The 21514-nt window shown below is 40.2% G+C and overlaps 1 protein-coding gene across 2 annotated transcripts in view; it reads right to left on the minus strand.

Annotated features, from left to right (window-relative positions):
* Positions 1-21514, minus strand: part of LOC130217057 (pleckstrin homology domain-containing family G member 1) — a 90697-nt gene continuing 69183 nt past the window's right edge. For both annotated transcript variants that reach the window (XM_056449059.1, XM_056449058.1), the window contains exons 6-18: positions 17581-17731; positions 17098-17229; positions 13843-14025; positions 10067-10162; positions 7489-7575; positions 7212-7245; positions 6809-6895; positions 6683-6721; positions 6562-6584; positions 5233-5403; positions 3432-3551; positions 1487-3296; positions 1-1378 (exon numbers count right to left, since the gene is read on the minus strand). In XM_056449059.1, the coding sequence (XP_056305034.1) occupies positions 435-1378; positions 1487-3296; positions 3432-3551; positions 5233-5403; positions 6562-6584; positions 6683-6721; positions 6809-6895; positions 7212-7245; positions 7489-7575; positions 10067-10162; positions 13843-14025; positions 17098-17229; positions 17581-17731 (3877 nt within the window). In that variant the 3' untranslated portion in view covers positions 1-434. The remainder of the gene's footprint in view (positions 1379-1486; positions 3297-3431; positions 3552-5232; positions 5404-6561; positions 6585-6682; positions 6722-6808; positions 6896-7211; positions 7246-7488; positions 7576-10066; positions 10163-13842; positions 14026-17097; positions 17230-17580; positions 17732-21514) is intronic.

Here is a 21514-nt window from a genome sequence, read left to right on the forward strand (position 1 = left end):
TGCGACTTTATAACTCAGAATTGCGACTTAATTTATTATTTTTTTTTTTAAACTTTTTTTTTCACTTAAATTTTTTTTTTATTCAGTGGCGGGAACGGGCTTCCATATGCGCCTTACGCAAAACAGTCTTAATATCACCTTTACACTGAAAGTCTTGTGATATTGCTTCTTCATATTAAAGAAAAGAGAAAGAAAATAAATTGTGTACAGTGTTCTTCTTTAGATCTTACAGTTTAAGAGTAGAGATGAGAGTAATGCTAAATCGTTTTGTGTTATCGTTGAGTGCATTGAGCTCAATAAAGTACAATGAATTGCAGTTAAAATGTTCATGTGCTTTATGTTGTGTCTTAAAGTTTTGTAACATGTTCCATGTGCAAGTTTGATTTTGTTGTGTCTTGTCCCCTCCTTGCTATGTTTGTGATCATTCATGCTTCCTATACAATACTGCTTGATCCGAGACACTGGAACTTATCCCTCAGTGACTGAACAATAGTGGGTTGATTTAGACCTTGCTGGCTGCAATCTGGATCATTCCACATGTAACCCTGCAGAGCCATATCAGTGCTAGTAGAAACCTGCTGTCCTTTCACAAGGGTTTGCATGCTGCCCGCAGTGCCTGCCAATTCTTTCTTCTGCTCTTCACCCTCATCTTCAGAACGGATCTCTACATAATCATCATCGTCATCTCCGGTATCTTTAAAGTTGGCCAGATAATTCTCAGTGGCACTTTGAGCATTCAGCGGTGCCTGCCTGTTCAGCACCAGGATTTGCTGTGAGTCCCGCAGTGTAATATCACATGGCGTCGAGGGCTCTGATTTCCCCTGGACTGGACATTCAGGGAGGCTGTGCTGACGAGGCACTTGTGTCCTTGCTTCTTTACCGTTCCCCTCCCACATCCCAGTACACTGACCCTTGCTGCTCACATTTTCAATATGGTCTATCAATGAAGATGAGGACTTGCAGCGATTATAGGAGGACACCTTAGCGGTCCTTGGCCCAATTGAACTGTAAATGTGTTCAGAGTCATCTTTACTTGGTGTCACACAAGCACTCCAGCGTTGATTGGGAGGAGTGCTGGGAGTAGGTGGAAGGTTCTTCAGCGCAGGACTAGAACTCGCAGGGGTCATTCCTCGCTGCGGGGTTGAAGTTTCTGCTGGCCACGACACAAAATCAGCAAGTTCTCCATTACTATATGTGCAGTTTAACCAGTCAGAATCTTGAGTCAAGCTCTCAGAAAAGAATGGGGATGAAGTGGTGCTGGGGAAAAGTGGATGCGGGCCTGCAAGACTGATAGATGACTTCAGCATTGGAGTACTGGTTGGAGAACCCTTAAAAACAACATGTTCATACAAATGCGAGTACTCTGCTATTCTTGCACCTAAGCAGAGAAAAAGGAAGATGGGAGAACGTTTTATTTTCAGTTTTGCATCAACAAATAACATATTTTAGAACAAGGAATGAATAACATTAGCAATGCATGTCTTACCAATTGCACTGCCACCTTGTTTCTTCTCCTCCAGTATGGCTGCCAGGTCTTTTTGTTTGCTGAGCTTGAGCTTAGCACAACTGGGCTCATGGTCCATGCTCTTCATCTTCAGCAACTGATTGGCTTTTTTGATCTTCTGACTGTACTGCCTAGCCATGAGGAATACTCTGTTCTTGCCTTTTTCCCCAAGGTCAAGAAACTGGTCGCCTGCTTCCGGACTAAGCAGCAGATTAGAAGATCCAGCGTCTAGGCTACTAAACAGGACATGAAGCTCTGAGTCCTTTGGTGAAGGGATGTCATCATCATCCCGAAAGCTCCCACTGCTTAGTCTTGCGAGTTTATTGCGAATGCTCTTCACCGTGCCCGGCTGAGGCTCAGGGGTCGGGGGCAGAGGGAGGGAAGGTGCTGCAGGAGAAGATGCTCCATCATTTTCATCCAAAATATTTTCTGGAAGGTTGATGATGGGGATCTGGAGAGCTGGAGGGGGCTTAGTGGCTGGTGGGATGGGGGAACCAGGTGTACCAACAGGGAGGGTTTTTAATGGTAATTTACATGGAGAATCACTTGATCTTTGTGCAGAATTTGCTTTCTTACTTGGAGATTCTAGTGCTTTGCATTGGGAATCATTATCCTTTTGTTGCAACCTGCTTGTTTTACTTGGGGAGTTGTGTGATTTTTGTGCTTTGTTTGGGGAATCACATGATTTTTCAGGAGAGTCTTTTGTTTTACATGTGGCGTCTGTTCCACTTACAGGAAATGCAGCCGGAAGTTTGTCTGGCTTCTTTTCATTTTTTCGAATGTAGTTTTCCAAATCCGTCCAGATCTCATCCACTTGCTCCAATGTATTATCAGCTGCGGAAAGCTGAGATGTTTCAGTGTCGGAAGGAATGTGTGGATGCTCAAAATCTGTCTTATTTCTAGGACAGGGGTTTTCCTCAGATTCAAACCCTCCTAATTTCTGGGTAGCTATAATATCAGCCTCAGATCTTTGCACATTGGCTGGTTTTCCCTGATCAGGCGGAGCTGTAATGACTGGGCACTCCTGAAAGACAATAGTGTCATAGACATTCTCCTCATTCTCAACAATTTGCAGCTCACAAGTCTCAAACGGCTCCCCTTCTTGACCAGAAGACCTATTGCTGCCACATGAACTCTCCGTCTCAGTTGGAGTTATAATAACTTGTGGTGCTATCATAGGTTTGACCTCAGGAACTGCATGGTTAACTTGATCCTTTCGGATTAGTCCCATGGCTTGAAGCTCTTCGTAACTAATGTTATCATAAACATTCTCGATATCATCAGCTGTTAACTGCTCAGCAGACGATGACCCTGAGATTTCATTGCTTGAAGACTCAGTCTGGTTATTGATCTCTTCCTCTTCCAGGGGTCGCTTAGTAGGAATTTGTTGCTCACTCGGCTCTTCTCCAAAACTGTTAGCCCTGCGAAGGACTCCTCTTGCTGGAAGGCCTAGCCGTGATGTTTTTGTCTGTTCTACATGCCAGCTACAGGGTCTTTCTGGATGATCAGCAGTCTCGTGGTCACTCTCGGCATCGTGACTGCTTACATCATTCTCTGTTGGCAGGAACATCTGATAGATGTCTTCATCGTCATCGATTTGAAAACTCTTCTGGCGAGTGGGAAACATAGCCCTTCGGACTCGATGATCTGTCCAAATATTGCAGAAAGCAGGTGCCTGTCCTGTTCCCAACATGGCACGGAGGTGTTCATCTCCTCCGTCTGATTCAGGAGGTGCAGTCACCCGTAGGATAGGTGGGGTGATGACCTTATTTTTCAGGGACTGTTTAGCAGTCTGAATAAACAGAAAATGAAAAATAAGCACTTTAATCATGGATAAGAGTAGGGCTGGTAAGTGGGATGGATTGTATCAAGTTTTCATTGAAAGCCAGAATTAATGAAATCCTTTAAAGTTTCACCATGTTCTTACCTGGAGGTCTGCATGGGTGAGGTCATTGTTTCTCCACTGTTCAATGCTGTCCACCGACACTTGCTGGTTTAGTCTTTTTCGGCTTCCTTTTCCTGGCACTCTCAGCTTCCCCCCAGAGCTCTGCTTGCACAATCGTTGAATTTTAGACGATTATTCATAGTAAATCAAACATAAACCAAAGCTTTGCATTTAAAATGAGAGTGTTGTTTGTCTTTGCAAAAACCGGACACAGTACTAAGGAATTGTCAAGACATTGCTGTGCTGTTGCTTGGATTATATGTTCTCTCTCTCTCTCTCTCTCTCTTATATTATATATATATATATATATATATATATATATATATATATATATATATATATATATATATATATATATATATATATATATATATAGTCCACTATCCTGATATCAAATCTAATATCTAGTCACCAACATGGAACTTTGGGAGTGCTGAACTGAATTTTGCATAAGACTAGCGCTGTGTCAGCTCCAACCAACATAAGCCAGCATGCACCATCATGGAAGTCATGCTGATTTAAGCTGGATTTTTCAGCCGGGTAGATGTGCTTTTGATCTCTTATTACTTTCCCCCATTTTGCAAATAGAAATAATAATAAAAAGCAATTGCACTATGACTAATGGCTAGAACTAGTTAAGATTAGTATATTAGCTTAATATGAATCACAGCAGAGATATCAAATACTGAACATGTCATCGTGTTGGCAGCTCAGATCCTAAACTCTTTATCCATTTATCATCTCTTTGTAATTAAGTATATACAGTAGTCAACATTTGAAGTGGATCATCAACTTTCATCAGATGCTCTAAAACTATTAAACAACACCCGTTCTCGTCTTAGGACAATTTTGAATGTTTTTGATCCACTTCAAATGTTGACTACTGTATTTAACTCTTACTATTTATTAATATACCTTTGCCCCATGTCTCATGCATTGTGCAAACTATAGGAGCATATGCTGTAAACAATCTGTGACTGTCAATAAACTTATTTAAAGTAACAGGCCAAGAATGCAATAACAATGGATGGGAAAAATTTGGTGAATGAGTCGACATTATATCAGTCAGATTAAGAATTAGTTTTTAGAGCAGCCATATTATTTGAAAAAGCTTGGCTTAGTAATTTTGAGATTCAGTTTCATAAACCTAAATGGTCTGTTTACACCTTTTCACTTCAGATCACATTAGTGAAAACCTCTCCGTTAACACTTGACCATATGCTGTAAATGCATCTCTGTTAAATGGATCTGATTCCAATCTATATGCAAATTTTATTCGGTTGATCGACTAGACCCAGAGGTCACCAAACTTGTTCCTGGAGGGCCGGTGTACCAAAGATTTTGGCTCCAACCCTAATCAAACACACCTGAACAAGCTAATCAAGGTCTTACTAGGTATACTTGAAACATCCAGGCAGGTGTGTTGAGGTAAGTTGGAGCTAAATTCTGCAGGGACACCGGTCCTCCAGGACTGAGATTGGTGACCCCTGGACTAGACCATCAGATACAACAGATTTGATTTTAATAATATTAAATAAAAAATGTAAGCTATATGTCTTATTCGGCATGCAAATGATTTCATATGTTAGAATACAGGAAGCTTTCTACTTCATTTGATCAGATTTACACACATCTCGAATGTGTTTCAGATAGCTTTCCGATCAGAAAAAATACATAAAGTGATCAGGTGTAAACAGGCCCAAAGTGTCATATAAACCAGCAGACTCATTCAGAAACAGGTGATATGGATGAAACTAAAGATCAAATGTCAGATCAGACGAACCAATCCAGTGTCGTCCTCATCATCAGCATCCTGTGTGTTCGGCTCATCGTCTACATCACTGTGATCACCAGGGTCCAGAGACTCCTCTGATTCGCTGACTAGACTGCGGGATCGGCCAATAGAACCCAAACTGGCGACCGGTGACAGCAGAGTGACCCCAAAACTAGAGCGCTGTGTGGAGCAAATGCCAGTTTTTAAAAATACTTCTCAAAGAAATCTCATCAGATTTGTATAATGCAGAGTTTTTCAATCCTGGTCCTCCCGCCCCACCGCTCTGCATATTTTGCATGTCTCTCTTATTTAACAGCTGATTTAGACGAGCAGCTTGTTTGAAGAGCTGCATGCATGAGCTGTGTTCTGACTGACACATTCCCTATGCAGTGTGCATTGTTCCCTAGTCCCTACTGCTTCATTGATCTCAGCATGAGAAACCCATATTTCACTTCGAAACATTCATTCGCAGAGAAGTGTAAAGGTGGCCTAATACACCTCCGTAAATAAATACAAAAGAAATTCACATATTACAGGCCCGTAGTCAGCCTGGTGAATGTTGTGGTTCTTTTTTCTCAAAAAGTAGACCTTTTTGCCTCATTTTCTATTTAATTAGGAAGTTTAAATACTGCATTTTAGTGACATTTTAAGCACTAATCTGAATTAGCTTGTCAGATGGTCATCATAACCACACTTTTTAACCATTTTAGCCAAGATAGTATTCAAATCAATCTTAATATGGGCCACTTTTGGTGCTTCACACCTTTTTATTGGCCATTTTTTATTTCAAGAACAAGATTTACAATAAATGTTACTTGTAAAATGTATTCTCAACAATACAGTACAAAAAATGACTTCTCTTACGTCAGATTGTATGTTTTCTTGCACAGCTGGATGTTGGACTCATGAAAAATATTTGTTAGCATTGGCCATAACTGATTTGAAGTCATGCTGAAGCGACAGCCAACAGAAGATCCTGCTTGGACTTAAAGCCTTTTTCAATGGGTTATTTTCACCATGATGGCATAGCAGTCAATATAGGACAAATGAGCTAATGTATTGGACAAATTCTGGACCTTTGGGTCAGTGAGGAGTTTGTCTTCCAAACCAACCGAACACCCCCTGGCTATGAGCCTGTATTACACACGAAACTGCCGTTTGAATGAAACATGCTCCCTTCAAACTGACAAGTTTCCTGTAGAGTCCACTTTGCAGGGCACTTGTTATTGAATTAGAACAAACGTCTGATGTAAAAAGAGAAACATACGGAATGCACGACCCAAGGACCAGGATTGAGAAACTTTGGTATAATGGATTAATAATTGTTGCATCCTTTACCTTCTGTATATCTGGGCTGGATACTACAACAAGAGAGAGAGAGAGAGAGAGATAGAGAGAGAGAGAGATGTTATAAAATATGTTTAACTTATTAACATTATTTCAAATAGATGCTACTTACTGATGTGTTTGGAGTTCTTCAGTAACTTAGATAAGGGCTCTATAAGATGAGACAAAGAGAAAGAAGAATGATGATTATTGATAAATTATGTTTGTTTGTTTGTTTGTTGGTTGTTTGTTGTTTCACCTGTCTTCCTGCGTACTCTCCGGGGTGAGGGACCCTCTTTAGTGTTCAATCTCTTGTCATCAGAGTTGTAATTAAAACTTGGGTGGTCTGAAACAAAAGGTAAGTACACTCTCAGAAATAAAGGTACAGGAGCTGTCACTGGGGCAGTACCATTTCAAAAGATACATATTTGTACCCAAAGGGTCCACAATGGTACCTCTAAGGTGCATATCAGTGTCCAAATGTACCTAAAAAGTACCTTTGAGGTACCATTATGGACCCTTCAGGTACAAATATGTACCTTTTAAAAAGGTACTGCCCCAGTGACATCTCCTGTACCCTTATTTCTGAGAGTGTATATTGTCTGATATCTTGTCATTTCAAAGCCAAATAAAGGGTAAAATGTAGTGCTGTGAAGACTTACTTGCAGTATCCATCTCCAGAATGGCCTGCTTAGCCTGTGGGGAGAGAGAAACGCTTGAGTTTGAGTGCAAATCTTAACTAAACAGCCTCTGGGTGGCGCCGTGCCCTCACTTCTGTAAGTACAGAAACTTCTGCTTCCCCTTCAAAGTTTTTACGTTCTCTTTGAGATGTGAACTACTTTATCGTGACACAGTTAATGTGAACAGCCCGATTTGGCCGCAGCTGCGTGATCATTGAGTACATCGAGGCAGAGTTGGGACAATGTGTGCGTGTCTAACCTTGGCCGGTATTTTGGCTGGATGGTTTTCAAGGATCAGCCGTTTTAGATGCAGGACCCACATTTTCTTATCCTGTTGAGACTTCGCCTGAAAGTGAATTACAGATATATATCAGCACAATCTGCAAGTTGGCTATCCTAAAACATAACAATGCCATAATATATTTGCAGTTATTTAAGAAACTTGCTAAGTGAACATGTTTATCTGAAAAACAATGCTAAAGTCAGTTATTCTGTGTAGTTCTGTGTCGAATATCTGGGTATAGGTCTCTATAACCTGCCCACTGCTTGATTACCTAATTATATTTCATCACTCTGGGCTTGCCTTGGTGGAAAACAGCACATTTAATTTCATCTTTGAAGGTTTGTGAATAAATCATAAACAAAAAAACGCATGTGAATGCAGCTGAAAATGTGACCTCCAGAAGACAGTATCAGCCTCCAAAATGAGACGCAGACCCACATACGGTGTTGATTAACTAGCAAATAATACAATTTAAACATTAGATGAGCAAATTCAAAGCTCAAAAATCTGATACTCTCTTTGTTTCTCATCAATCTGGCAACAAGGGGTCCGTTCTTCGTACGTGGATTACTCAGTTAGCTGGATTTGGTTACTGACGATTTGACATGATCCAGGATCGTTTCGTTCTTCAAAACTGATCCGAGAGTTGTTTTCATAACAACAGCTCTGGTAGCTCAAACCTGCCCGAGAGCAGGCTTATTTCATATAAACAGGATTAGATCGGGTCAGTTCAAGCAAAGATAATACTGAAAGTACAGTATGTTGCAAATTCTCATAATTTCTTACAGTAGTAGTTATATACACTTGGGAAAATAGTAAATGTATATTTTTAACTATCTATCTGTCTATCTATCTATCTATCTATCTATCTATCTATCTATCTATCTATCTATCTATCTATCTATCTATCTATCTATCTATCTATCTATCTATCTATCTATCTATCTATCTATCTATCTATCTATCTAGATAGATAGATAGATATATAAGTTATTAATAAAAATTATGCAAATATCTTCACTCCAAAATAAAAGTACAAAGACTGCCACCTGGTGGTTCAAAGAGAACATTTATTGATATGAACTTTTTAGATCGCTTTAGTACAATTTGTTTGTAGTAGACATGCACAAAATGCGACTTAAACCCCCCCAGCAATAATCCATATGCAGTCATGTTTTGACAGCTAACATGACGGTGATTCGATGCTTCACAAAGGTTGCAGACACCTTTACCAAAATCAAAATGCTTTTGTAAACATCCAGTTATTAAGAAACCGGCTACTATAATACTACTATGGCTACTATAGTAAAGAAAAGGTGCTGTAAATGTAAATTAATTAAATTGCTAAATATTCCTGACACATGAAAATGTAAAGCCGACAGCCCACAATAAAGGCTGAAAGTTATTGCGTATCATATTTAACAAACCGTTTCCTATGAATTTTATGTAATTTAGCTTACATTGATGACTGAATGTTAATCAGATGATGTCATTACGCTGCTGTGCCGTCAGCCAATCATTGCATTGCTGATCAGGATTTCGAGGATCGATAGATCTGTCCTTCACAACACATGCAGCAAACCCCAGATCAGTTCATCCAGACATTTTAATCTGTTTCACGAAATTGTTTGAAGAACCGAATTAGCCAGAGATCAGTTATCGAGATTAAAAGATCCAGGATCTGCCAAATCATCTTAGATCATTTAAGGGTGGTACGAAGAACGGACCCCTGCATGTGCAACAAAAACAGCACTCCAATATTTCAAATTTGGACTGCAATAGTTCAATCCTACGGACTACACCTTTAAAGCTCATTTGCAGACATGCCTCTATAGAGCTGCTGTGACCGCGTCATCTCGCAATCAAAGAACGTCAACACCAATCATCGAAATCAAAACAAAAACACGTCCATCATCTGGGTGAACGTCAGCAGAGTCAGAAAGTAACAAACAGATGTGATGGACTGGAACCGCCACTCACCAGTGACGCACTTCATTTCAGAGAGCGTAAAAACCAACAGTACAGCTTCAGTACTCATGCTAGCTTTTATTATTACTTTAATGCAGTTATTTTATCCCCCTCAGTGATAATAGAAGGTTTTGAAATCTAAGAGAGCATGTGATCGGGCATGCATCGGCTGCTGAGATAACAGTAAGCCATCCAATCTTCTGAAGACAATGTGATTTACTTGCATTGGGTTGGTTGAGGTTGTTTGGCACACACACTGCATTATATTTATGACTACTCGGCTGAGGTCCAACACACAGGTCAGATGTACCAACACTGGCTTAAGGCGAGACTCGTACCATCATTCACACTCACACTTATGTGTGTGTATGTTCACGCATGCTGAAGCCTGTGGTAGAGGGGTGTGGTTTTACTGGGGTAAAGTTCAAGGCGATTGGCTGTCTGTCAGAAGCCTGGCCTCAGGCTGGACATTCCACTGTGTGTGTATAACACAACTGATCTTCAGTTACATGCTGTTTCTGTGTGTGTGTGTGTTTGTGTGTGTGTGTGTGTGTGTGTGTGTGTGTGTGTGTGTATGATCTTTTACCTGCACAGTGTGTTGAAGTTTGGGGTTCTTGTAGTGAAACACGCTGAAGCTCAGAGGCTCTTTAGGTATGACTTCTACCAGCATTAGGTTACAACACTGCAAAAACACAGATGGGAAGAGAAATACATTATAGGTTAGGCATGGGACTAAGATTCTGACGGTATGATAACCTTTGATAAAAATATCATGGTTTCACAGTATCACGGTATTGGGATTAATGCTCTAAATATATATTCTTTTTAAATGTTTGGGTAAAACTTTTCCCCCCTTTGATCACAATATATTTTATTTTTGGAAAGATTTATAATATTTTGGAGCAGTAAACATGTCAGGCTAAATGATTTCAATAAATGATTGACTTCTGCTGTCTTCATTTGTTTGAAAAACACTGATTTCTTTACAATTTAAAGCTGCATCTTTGGATATTTTTTTCTGCTGGAGATACTGTTGTCCAACCCCCCCATATACCTTAATCATATACCTTAGGAACGGTATTATAGAAAATGTTGACGGTTTTAAAACCGCGGTATACCTTGAAAACAGTTATCGTCCCATGTCTATTAAGATATTAGAACTTTGACATTAATTTCTGCATTTATTTATACACTGTCAGATTAAATTAGTGCAAAATTAGGTGGTCATCAGCCTGCCACTGGACACTATATTCAAATGTACTCCTCACAGTAGCTTCTTTACTTCTAAAGGGTGCATGTTACTTCCTTAACCCCCACTTACATTGCTTTTTTCTCTAAATGTTGTTCAGGTAAGTTTGCCATTATTTATTCATGTGAAGCAGGAATAAAGCAGGTGGCTCCAAACCAGTCTAAAAAGTGCATAGTATGTATAAGTGTGTGTAGTGTACACAAACCGAAGTTTCACTGCATGCATATGCTTCCTCTTCATGTTAAAGCTAGATACTGGAGTAAATGGGATCTAAAATATTTTAAGTTTGCATGTTAAAGGGGTAGTTCACTCTGCCTTAAGTGGTTCCATACCTTTATGAGCTGTTTCTATTTCTGAGCACGAAAGGAGAGTATAGTAAAAATACAGAATCCTGAAACCACTGATTTTCATAGTAGGAAAAACAAATACTATGGAAGTCAATGGTTACAGGTTTCCATCATTTTTCAAAATATCTTCTTTTGTATTCAACAGAAGAAAGAAACTCATACAGGTTTTGAACAATGACAGGACTGACAGGATTTATAATTTTAGGTAAACTATAATACCAATTGAAAAGAGGTCATATCACATTAACTTGCAACTGTAATGTTCTTGGTGTTTTCATTCATTCATTGTCTTTTCGGTTTAGTCCCTTTATTAATCAGGGGTCGCCACAGCAGAATGAACCGCCAACTTATCCAGCATATGTTTTACACAGCGGATGCCCTTCCAGCTGCAACCCATCACACTCATACACTACAGAAAATTTAGCCTTCCCAAATTCACCCATACCACATGTCTTTGGATTTGTGGGGGAAACCGGAGCACCTGGAGGAAACCCACGCGAACATGAGGAGAACATGCAAACCCCACACAGAAATGCCAACTGACCCAGCCAAGGCTTGAACCAGCGACCGTCTTGCTGTGAGGCGATTGTGCTACCGACTGCACCACCGTGCTGCCCCATTCTTGGTATTTTCATAAGCATTTGTCTATTTATTCTGGCACTTGTTAGCATAAGTATCCTTTAGCATCACATATAAATCTGTCATTCTGCCTCATATGGTTATCAGATCACAATGAAGGATAGTTGAGATACTCACTGGTGTCTGAAAGTGTGTTTTGAGCTGTGTCGTTTGAGATGCTTTGAAGGTTGAGGTTATCTGAAAACATGATGAGTGCAGCAGTGCTGATTGTTTCCAGATTGAGATCCAATCGTTCAACGTATTTGACGGGCCAAATAAACCTTTTCATTGGTCCTGAGAAAGCTCCAACAAGGCTTGATTGAGCCCTGGAAGTGACAGTGGAAATGCATCTGCCCCTGTTGTGCAAGGGCACACTTGCTTTAGGCTACTGTACACTCTTGGGGGCAATGCTTGTGTCTGTGTTTCATTTTGCAGTGCCTCACACATGCATGCTGCTATTTTAGACACTGTGTCACGAAGATAAACTATTACATGCAGTGTGGCTCATCAATGTCAGTTTTAAAGCAGTGGACCAATCAGAAGAACTCAGAGGCGGGGCAAGCATTGCAAAGTTCTGTTTGCAGTAGCAAGTTGTCATGACAACTGTTTTATTGGATGTTACCTTGGCGGGGGGACATTCAATCATTCATTTTCTTCAGCTCAGTCCCTTCATCTATCAGGGGTCACCACAGCGGAATGATCCGCCAACTCATCCAGCATATGTTTTTACATAGCGGATGCCCTTCCAGCTGCAACCCAGTACTGGGAAACATCCATACATACTCATTCACACACACACTACGGCCAATTTAGTTTATTTAATTCACCTATAGCTCATGTGTTTGGACTGTGGGGGGAAACCGGAGGAAACCCACGCCAACACGGCAAGAACCTGCAAACTCCACGCAGAAATGCCAACTGAGCCAGCCGGGACTTGAACCAGTGACCTTCTTGCTGTGAGGCGACAGTGCTAACCACTGAGCCACCGTGGCAGAGAAGACACTATTCTAAAACCATTCCTGAGGGCTGCATCTCGCATTTTTAGATGAAATAAAGTACTGATGTACCCCAAAAGGTACAACTTTTACACACTACTGGGAAAGTTAAACTAAAACCAGATCATTTTCAAGATGGTAACATACGTCTTCACTGTATGGATGAATTGTTTGAACAGATTCGGTTTGATCACACCCTTCCATTATTGCTTGAGTTTTGTCTGAACCACAGCGTTATCATCCAGAACTGTTGTCTACAGAAGCTACATAATGACCCGCTTGTGCCTTTGAGATTTTCCATTCATTCACATGCACAGAATGCCACTTTTGTTGGCCATAGATACATTGCGAGAGATGCGAGGAATGCAAGATACTCTTAAAGGTCATATTTTACAGACCAGCATCATTATAATATGCATTACTCACAGGAGCATATTAGCAAGTTGCTACACGGTGGCGCAGTGGGTGGTGCTGTCGCCTCACAGCAGGAAGGTCGCTGATTCGAGCCCCAGCTGGGTCAGTTGGCATTTCTGTGTGCATGTTCTCCTCGTGGGTTTTCTACGGGTGGTCCGGTTTTGCCCACAAGTCCAAAAACATAGACCATTTTAAGGGATGTAAACAATAACAATGGTCCTAACGTATTTCCTGTTTTACATTTTTAATTTCCATAACTTCCGAGAATCCAAAAAGGTCTGCATATTAATAAATAATGTAATGATTGCTATTAAATGTAAAGTTGTGATTGAATTGCATCCGGATATAGTTCTGAAATAGTTTGGTAACTAGCCGGAAATGTTCATGGGTCAGTGACATCACCACATTGATATGATCTACAGGTGAATTGGGTAAGCTATTAATTGTCTGTATGTGTGTATGTCCTAGTCCTCCAGGTTGGGGGTTGAGCGTTGGGCTAATGACCCACCTCGTAAAAATTAGATGTTACAAAATATTAATATGGTGCGGCTAAATATCAACTTCGATATAAAAGTATAATTGGGTTTACCGTAATTATCAATCAATTTGGCTTCCAGCTGGTAAGCATGAGGCTGACAAAGTAGATCACCTTTGCAAAGTCAAACTACCGTGATCTTAAAAACAGCTTAGCCACCTTGGCCTGGTTGCCCAGTAGGCTAAGCAAGAAAATATATCTCACCAGAATGTGGGCCTTGTATGTGTAGGTCTCTTCACGTTTTTTGGTGATCAGCAAAAGTTTGTCAAACAGGAATAGCGTCCTCTCGTTCTTTGCTCTCTGGATGCGAAACGTGCCCTCGAGAACCAGCTCGCCATAGCCAATCAGATCAGGCCCCTTCCAGTTAGTAAGCAAACTCTGGATCTCCTGCGAGAGAGAAAGTGAGAGTTAATTATTAAATAATTGCTCTGAAATACTTGCTCTTGCTACATCATGGTATGTAATTTCCAGATAACAACCACTGTAACTAATAACACAAGCTCATCTGGCTACTTCGAATCATCTTGACAATTGACAATTAATGAATATATCGATGAATGTGTATATATATATATATATATATATATATATATATATATATATATATATATATATATATATATATATATATATATATATATATATATATATATATATATATATATTAGGGCTGCATGATATTGTAAAAAACTGAATATGCAATATTTTATTTCTCTGCGATATTGAGTATAATTTCACCAGACAAAATAAATAGCTCTATTTGGATAAGAATAAATCTATTTGGATAATTTGTAAATATATTTTAATTTTAGATTGATTAGAATGATTCTGTAGAGCAGTGCATTGGTATAAAACAAAATAAACTTATCACAAGCATTGGAAAATACCGTAGAGCAAAGATGCAAATGATATAAACAGTGCTTTATAGTTTTCTGGAAGACTTGCAGTATTCAGGTAAACAAATTGAATAATCATATGTAAAGTAACAGGGCGTAGTCTTCTTCGTATATCTATACATAAATACAATTAATCTTTCTTAATGTTACAAACATTATCATTTTGTTTGCCTGAATGCTTTAAACTGGCTTGAAATGCTTCAAAGGGCTTAAAAACACATTAAAATGATGCACTTCATTTAGCAGATCAACATTGCAATTAAATTCAACATTGCAGATCCTGCGATATGGCTGTTGCAGATGCACAGAGTGCAATATCAATGCTGAAACAATATATTGTGTACATCAGAGGTGTCCAAACTCATTCCTGGAGTGCCGGTGTTCTGCTAAGTTTAGCTCCAACTTGCTTCAACACACCTGCCAGGAAGTTTCTAGTATATCTAGTATAGATTAGCTGGTCTGATTAGGGTTGGAGCTAAACTCTCTAGGACACCGGCCCTCCAGGACTGAGTTTAGACACCCCTGGTGTACATTATACGCATATCTTTTGGTCTGCTGAGTATTTGTTTACATATTGTGACTGAATAATATAACAAGTAGGTTACTGAAGGCTGCATTACTGCAAACTTTATTAAATAGATGGTAAATTATTACAGCTCAGATCAATGTGTCTATTTGTTTAGTTTTGTGACAAGTAGTGGTCTAAAAAACATAATGTAGATCCAGCCAGTTGTTTTTTCACAGAATAAAGTCTTATATGAGTCCCTTTGAGAACAACCGGCTGGTTGTACATCATCCTTTACTTAGCTGGCAGGCAAGTTGGGATGGCTTTTATATTTGATGAGTCTCAAACATAATGTTCTGATATCTGTTACACACACCCATAAAAAAACTGCTCACCCTGCAGCTAAAAGCTTAAACTTGATGCTCATCCAAGCTCTTCATTCATGGACAGTTTTCAAATAAAGGACCAAGTCTTAATGTTTGATTAGCTAGAGTACAAGAGCTGCAGTCCAGTCACGTTTTTATGACCTTCACTCGCTAACTTCGCTCTGTTTCATTCCCTCGGATGTACATCACTGATTACATTACGCACTACTGTTGGAACATCTCAATGCGTTTAAATGAACTGCACTAAACCCTTGAGCACTTGAGAGCTACACTATTGTGACATCACAATCACATTGCATTCTTGGACATATAGGTGCTGGAGTGGACATTTGAAGCCGACTTGCTTCACACAGGTTTCTGCATCTCGGTTATATACACTATGAATAGCAGCTATGCTAATTATTCTCGTTATTCTCCATTTCCACCTGAGGATACTCATCCCAGGGCCCCCAGAGATTCTGCAGCGCCACTGATTCGATCCAAGACCAGCGATGAGATGATCCCAAGGTTTCCATAATCCTGGACCAGGCCGTATCCTGAGCAGCTGCTTTGGTGGTCATGGAGGAGTGGAGAGCATGAGACTGATTCCTGTGAGACTCCAGGGACAGATGAGTTGCTGCCCTCCAGGAACTGAGCTTGATACCCTTAGGTGTGTCCCAAATCGCATACTTACACATTATTCTACGCCATTTTGTAGTATAAATAGTGTAAGTAGTGCGTTCACACTGAAAACTTTAAAAATAACAAGATTATTACCCACATTATGCACTCATTCAACCGGTAAACTGAAGTGTGGAACGATGGACACTTCACGCACTCAACGTCCGCTGCTTTGCTCACGTAGTGGAAGGGGCGGAGCCAGGCGCGCCGCTAGGGGGGGAAAGTTAGGAAGATTCTAAGGGCCCATACATTTATGGGAGGGCCCCAGAGACATTATCAAGGGCCCACGCCAATTCCCCCCCCCAACCCGCTCTTCACTTTCAGCCACAATAACAACCCCCCCAACCCCCCCGCCCTTCTTAACTTTCAGCCACAAAACCAACTCCTCCACCCCCACCACACGCCGCCCCCCTCTCAGTATTTCACTTTCAGCCGCGATACCAAGCACCCACCCCCTGCTCTTAACTTTAAGCCGCGATAACACCTCCCCCCCACCCCCCACAACCTTTTCTTCAATATCAACTACTCAGAGGGCCCATGGTGGCCAGCGTCGCCCCTGGGCGGAGCTATCGGGCGCTCATGTTGGATTATGTATTCGTTTTGAATTGTGAAAGCAAAATTCTCCAACGAGAGTGATTATAGCGCCTCCCGATGGTGAATGCAGTCATTTATTTCACAAATTTGGCAACAGTCAAACGTCATCAGGGAAACCGCTTAGTAAAAACACATTAATGTTCCATTTGCGACCACACTACATACATATACTATGCTGTTGAGTGTGTAAGTGCATAAGTGGATAGTGTATAGTGTGCCATTTGTGACGCATCTCTTGTCTTGATGAATGGAACTTATGGAAAAAACATGTCAGGTTATGAAAATGGCAAATTTTTCTAATATTTTAAGAGAAAAAACAGTCAAGGTCAGTTTGCCCTCATTTATTAATGTGAAGCAGGCAATAAACCAGTCTAAAAAGTGCACAGTGTGTATATGAGTGTGTGTAGTGTACACAAACCTGCAGCCTGACTGCGTGCTCATGCTTTCTCTTCATGTCATTGATGTGCCAGGCCACCCTCTGCATGGTGTCAATGGCCTCCTGGATCACGTCATACATCTCTGAGTCCTTCTCCAGATGAGTGGCAATCTCCTGCAAGACACAGGTACATCTCTCAGCTTCCCTGAATGTGTCTAGTGCAGTCTTTGTCTGAATACAAAAACACATACTTCCAAACTATATAGTACGTGAAAAACAGTATGCCAGCCGAGTAGTATGTCCGAATGTATAGTATTGGAAAAATAGTATAGTGAAGCGATATGTCATGTGATAATGTCAAATGGCGGATGCAGTACATCTGAATACAACCACATTACTCCCATTAAAACTGTATAGAACGTACTTTTCTATTGGTCATGTAGTAAACTCAAATTCACTTTGTGTACAGTTGTACTATGATGTGTGTTTGTAGAAGAAGGTCATTCTGTGTGCGTGTGTACTTACATGCAGAAGTAGATGGTACTTTAGGATCCTCTGGACAGGTTTAAGCAGGTAGGAGCCGAGAGGAAGGGAGTGTTTAAGACTTTCCTGGCGCTCTCGCAGAAACTTTGCCACCATTTTGTTCCGCATGCACTCCGTTAAGACAGCAACGGACCTGCAGATACACACGAACACCCATAAAAATGAATCTGTTGTGACTGTAACCAAAAATTACCACAAAAAAATGTACTCTCCATGTAAGTGGTTACAAACCTTAAAACAAAAGAAGATATTTCTTTTTAAAAACGAAGGAAATCACTAGCCATTGACATCCATAGTGAGAAAAACACTATGGAAGTCAATGTCTACTGGTTTCCAAGATTCTTCACAATATCTTCTTTTGTATTCAACAGAGAAAGAAAACCAAAGAGCTTTGGAAAAAGTGGAGCATGAGTAAATTATGAGTATATTTTCATTTTTAGGGTGAACTAATCTTTTAAGTACACTTAAAAATGCATGAATGTTCATTGCATTAAAGGTGCTGTATGAAAGTTTTACACCCAGTGGTTGAACTAGGTATTGCACTCCTGTCAAAACAAACGCAAGCTCAGGTTGCCAGATTGAGGACAGGAGCGAGTGATTTAAACGTGTTTCTAAATAAAAGCAACGGCACCCGATAGAAGGAATATTCTCCATATTAAAAGGAGTTTTTGTCCTAACCAACACCTCGAATTGACATATTAGAAACGGCTTCAATTTCTCACAGGTAAACAACCAGCCTGATCTCACGAGGAAACGTAAGTATTTTACGTTTTGTCAGTTTAGGGGCTAATTTGTACGAATTCGTACGAGTTCAGTCGTACGAAATTGTACGATTTTAAAAAGGAGGCGTGGCATCTAACCCCACCCCTAAACCCAACCGTCATTGGGGGATGAGCAAATCGTACTAAATTGTACGAAATAGATCGTATGAATTCGTACGAATTAGCCACTAAATCAAAAAGTTACGAATTGTTGTGAGATTGACTGACAATGATCACCTCAGGTGCACCTCATGTGCTTTATTCAGTGTTAAATGCTAACAATGTGAGTTAGAATGCCATTTTACATGACATTTATTGCCATATACTGAAAGCAGCAGCACCTAATGTTTACGCTCCTAATATTTATATCATTTGCTAATTAATAACCTCATGTGGAACTGAATCTGCTTCTCAATTAGTAGTCTGCTACTGTCCACCAGAGGTCGCATTTCAGTCAGGGAGGCATGCTTTCAGAGCCTTTCTGAAAAAATGAGTGAAATACGCAGTTTTCCACAGAGGCAGCTCGGGGTGCTGAAATATAATTGGCTAAACTGGCATTTGGGCAAGTTAAAATGACCAAAACAAAGACAGCCGTTCTGGCACGGAAAACACATTTTCAAAGCAGAATATCTGACCTCAGCATTGTTTTTCAGATAAACAAGAATGTTGACTTAGCATGTTTCTTAAATATCTGCAAACATATTATGGAGTTTTTATGCTTTAGAAGAGTCAAAAACTTACATACGGCATACATACATACATACATACATACATACATACATACATAGAGCAGATAAAAGGTGTTTACAGCCTAGTACAAGAGCGATTTTGGTTTAAATAGTTAATATTACCCTTCATGACAACTCTGAGGGGGTGATTTTTTTATAACTCATTCGTTTCCTTTATATTAGGTTATATTAAGTCTGCATAATTAAGGGCGTGGCCACTTGAGTGACAGCTAGGTCTCGCTGGTCGCTGTCACTTCACCTCAGGTGATTCCGGCTGATTAGTTGCTGAACTTCTGCTGAACAATGCAATACCCTCTCCTTTCGTATTTGTACACAGCACCTTATAACCTGTTTATTTATAACAAATCTGTACACACAATTCAACATCCAGATTTTTACTAACTGCATCTCTGTTTAATGTTTATCGTCTTTTTTATTTTTCATATTTATTTATTTTGTGTTGGTCACTTGTCTCTTGATGTACACTGGAAGCTTCTGTAGCCAAAACAAATTCCTTGTGTGTGTGAAGCACATTTGGCAATTAAACTGATTCTGAACTCGGCATATTCATCGTATTTCTGTGTTATTTTATGTGGCTTTACACAGTCAGTTGCCTTTTGGAATTTTTCCTACTATTATCAGATGATATGGCATGCTGTGTGCACTTAATTGTGCTCATTCGAAACATTGTCTTACAGTGTTATGCCTGGATTTCATAACTAGCCTTGCATTTACTAACACAGACTATATCTGAAGTGTTTGGAAGTAATTCGTGTTTTCCTCCTGTAGAAAAACGTCATAGGAACAATATTTAGTAGCTCAATGTATTACAACAGTGTTTTAAAAGTCTAAACACTTTATTGATGTAGTATACAACCAAGCATATGTGGTCAGAACACAAACGAGTCGCAGGTAATGAAGTATTAAGCATTTCTCCCATAGGAAAGCCAGTCTAATCAAAATGCTAGCAGGCGTCTGTAGCTCCGCTCATGCTCCGCCTCTTTGCCCTTGGTTGGTATCCCCTGGTTGGTGCAATGAGAACAAAATGGTGACGGATGGCCACGCCTACTGGTAGCTTCAATTGGGTTCTTCATAAACCTATGGGTGACGTCACGGATACTACATCCATATATTTTACAGTCTACTATGTATACAAACTATTTTTGGAGCCAATGTACATTATTGAGTACATAAACACACAGATGCGTACACACACATACATAACATAAGCATGGTTGACAGACTAAGGTCAGGCCCTTCTGTTAAAACACAGATTTTACAGTTTATTGGATCTGCTGCCACGCCTCGCAAAACACTGGGACAGAGAGAAGTGTGTGTGTGTGCATGTGTGTGTGTGCATTCCAGCATCCTGCACACAGACTTCACATTGTCCCAATGGGAAATATGAGCTGAGTATCACTGAGATACAGCTATTGCTTTCAGGAGTGTTACTGTATGTGTGTGTGAGCGTGCCATATGACCTTGGTTAGGGTCAACAGCTGTGTGAGGGTGTGGAGAAAGGGTCTCCATGGCCCAGACAACAATCCCTTCACACACACACACACACATACAAAAGGCAGCATCTGATGAAACTATTACTAGTCATGTCACTTTTCATTTTGCCTGACATCAAAAATAGGACTCGTGACAGCACGTGCTGGATTAGTGTGTGTGTGTGTGTGTGTGTGTGAGCCTGTATGTGCTTGTTTATGTGATTTATGAGGACACAAATTCGAATAATGACATGGGTATGATCTAGGTAATACATTTACATTTAGTCATTTAGCAGACGCAGTGGGTAGTGCTGTCGCTTCACAGCAAGAAGGTTGCTCATTCGAGCCTCGGCTGGGTCAGTCGGCGTTTCTGTGTAGAGTTTGCATGTTCTCACCGTGTTTGTGTGGGTTTCCTCCGGGTGCTCCGGTTTCCCCCACAGTCTAAAGACATGCGGTATAGGTGAACTGGATAAGCTAAATTGTCTGTAGTGTATGTATGTGAATGGGTGTTTCCCAGTGATGGGTTGCAGATGGAAGTGGATCTGCTGCGTAAAACATATGCTGGATGAGTTGGCGGTTCATTCCTCTGTGGCGACCCCAGGTTAATAAAGGGACTAAGCTGAAAAATGAATGAATGAATGAATGAATGAATTTAGCAGACGCTTAAATCCAAAGTGGTTTACAATTGAGGTATTACTCAAGGTTGAGGTGGTTTATGAGGACATGCCTTGTGTCCTCGTAATGTAAAACGGTTTAAAATCACACTCAACAGGGTTTTTCACCATACCTATCAACATTGGGATGTGAAAATAAGGGATATGCCCACCATAATAAGGGATCCCCCCCTTTAAAAAAATCCCCAAATTACTAAATATGTTCATTTAGAGCTGTTTCATTGTAAATAAACAGTTAAATGGTCAGTAATATGTTTTAT

The sequence above is a fragment of the Danio aesculapii genome, chromosome 23 (genome assembly GCF_903798145.1).
Source record: "Danio aesculapii chromosome 23, fDanAes4.1, whole genome shotgun sequence".
In the NCBI taxonomy this organism is placed as follows: domain Eukaryota; kingdom Metazoa; phylum Chordata; class Actinopteri; order Cypriniformes; family Danionidae; genus Danio; species Danio aesculapii.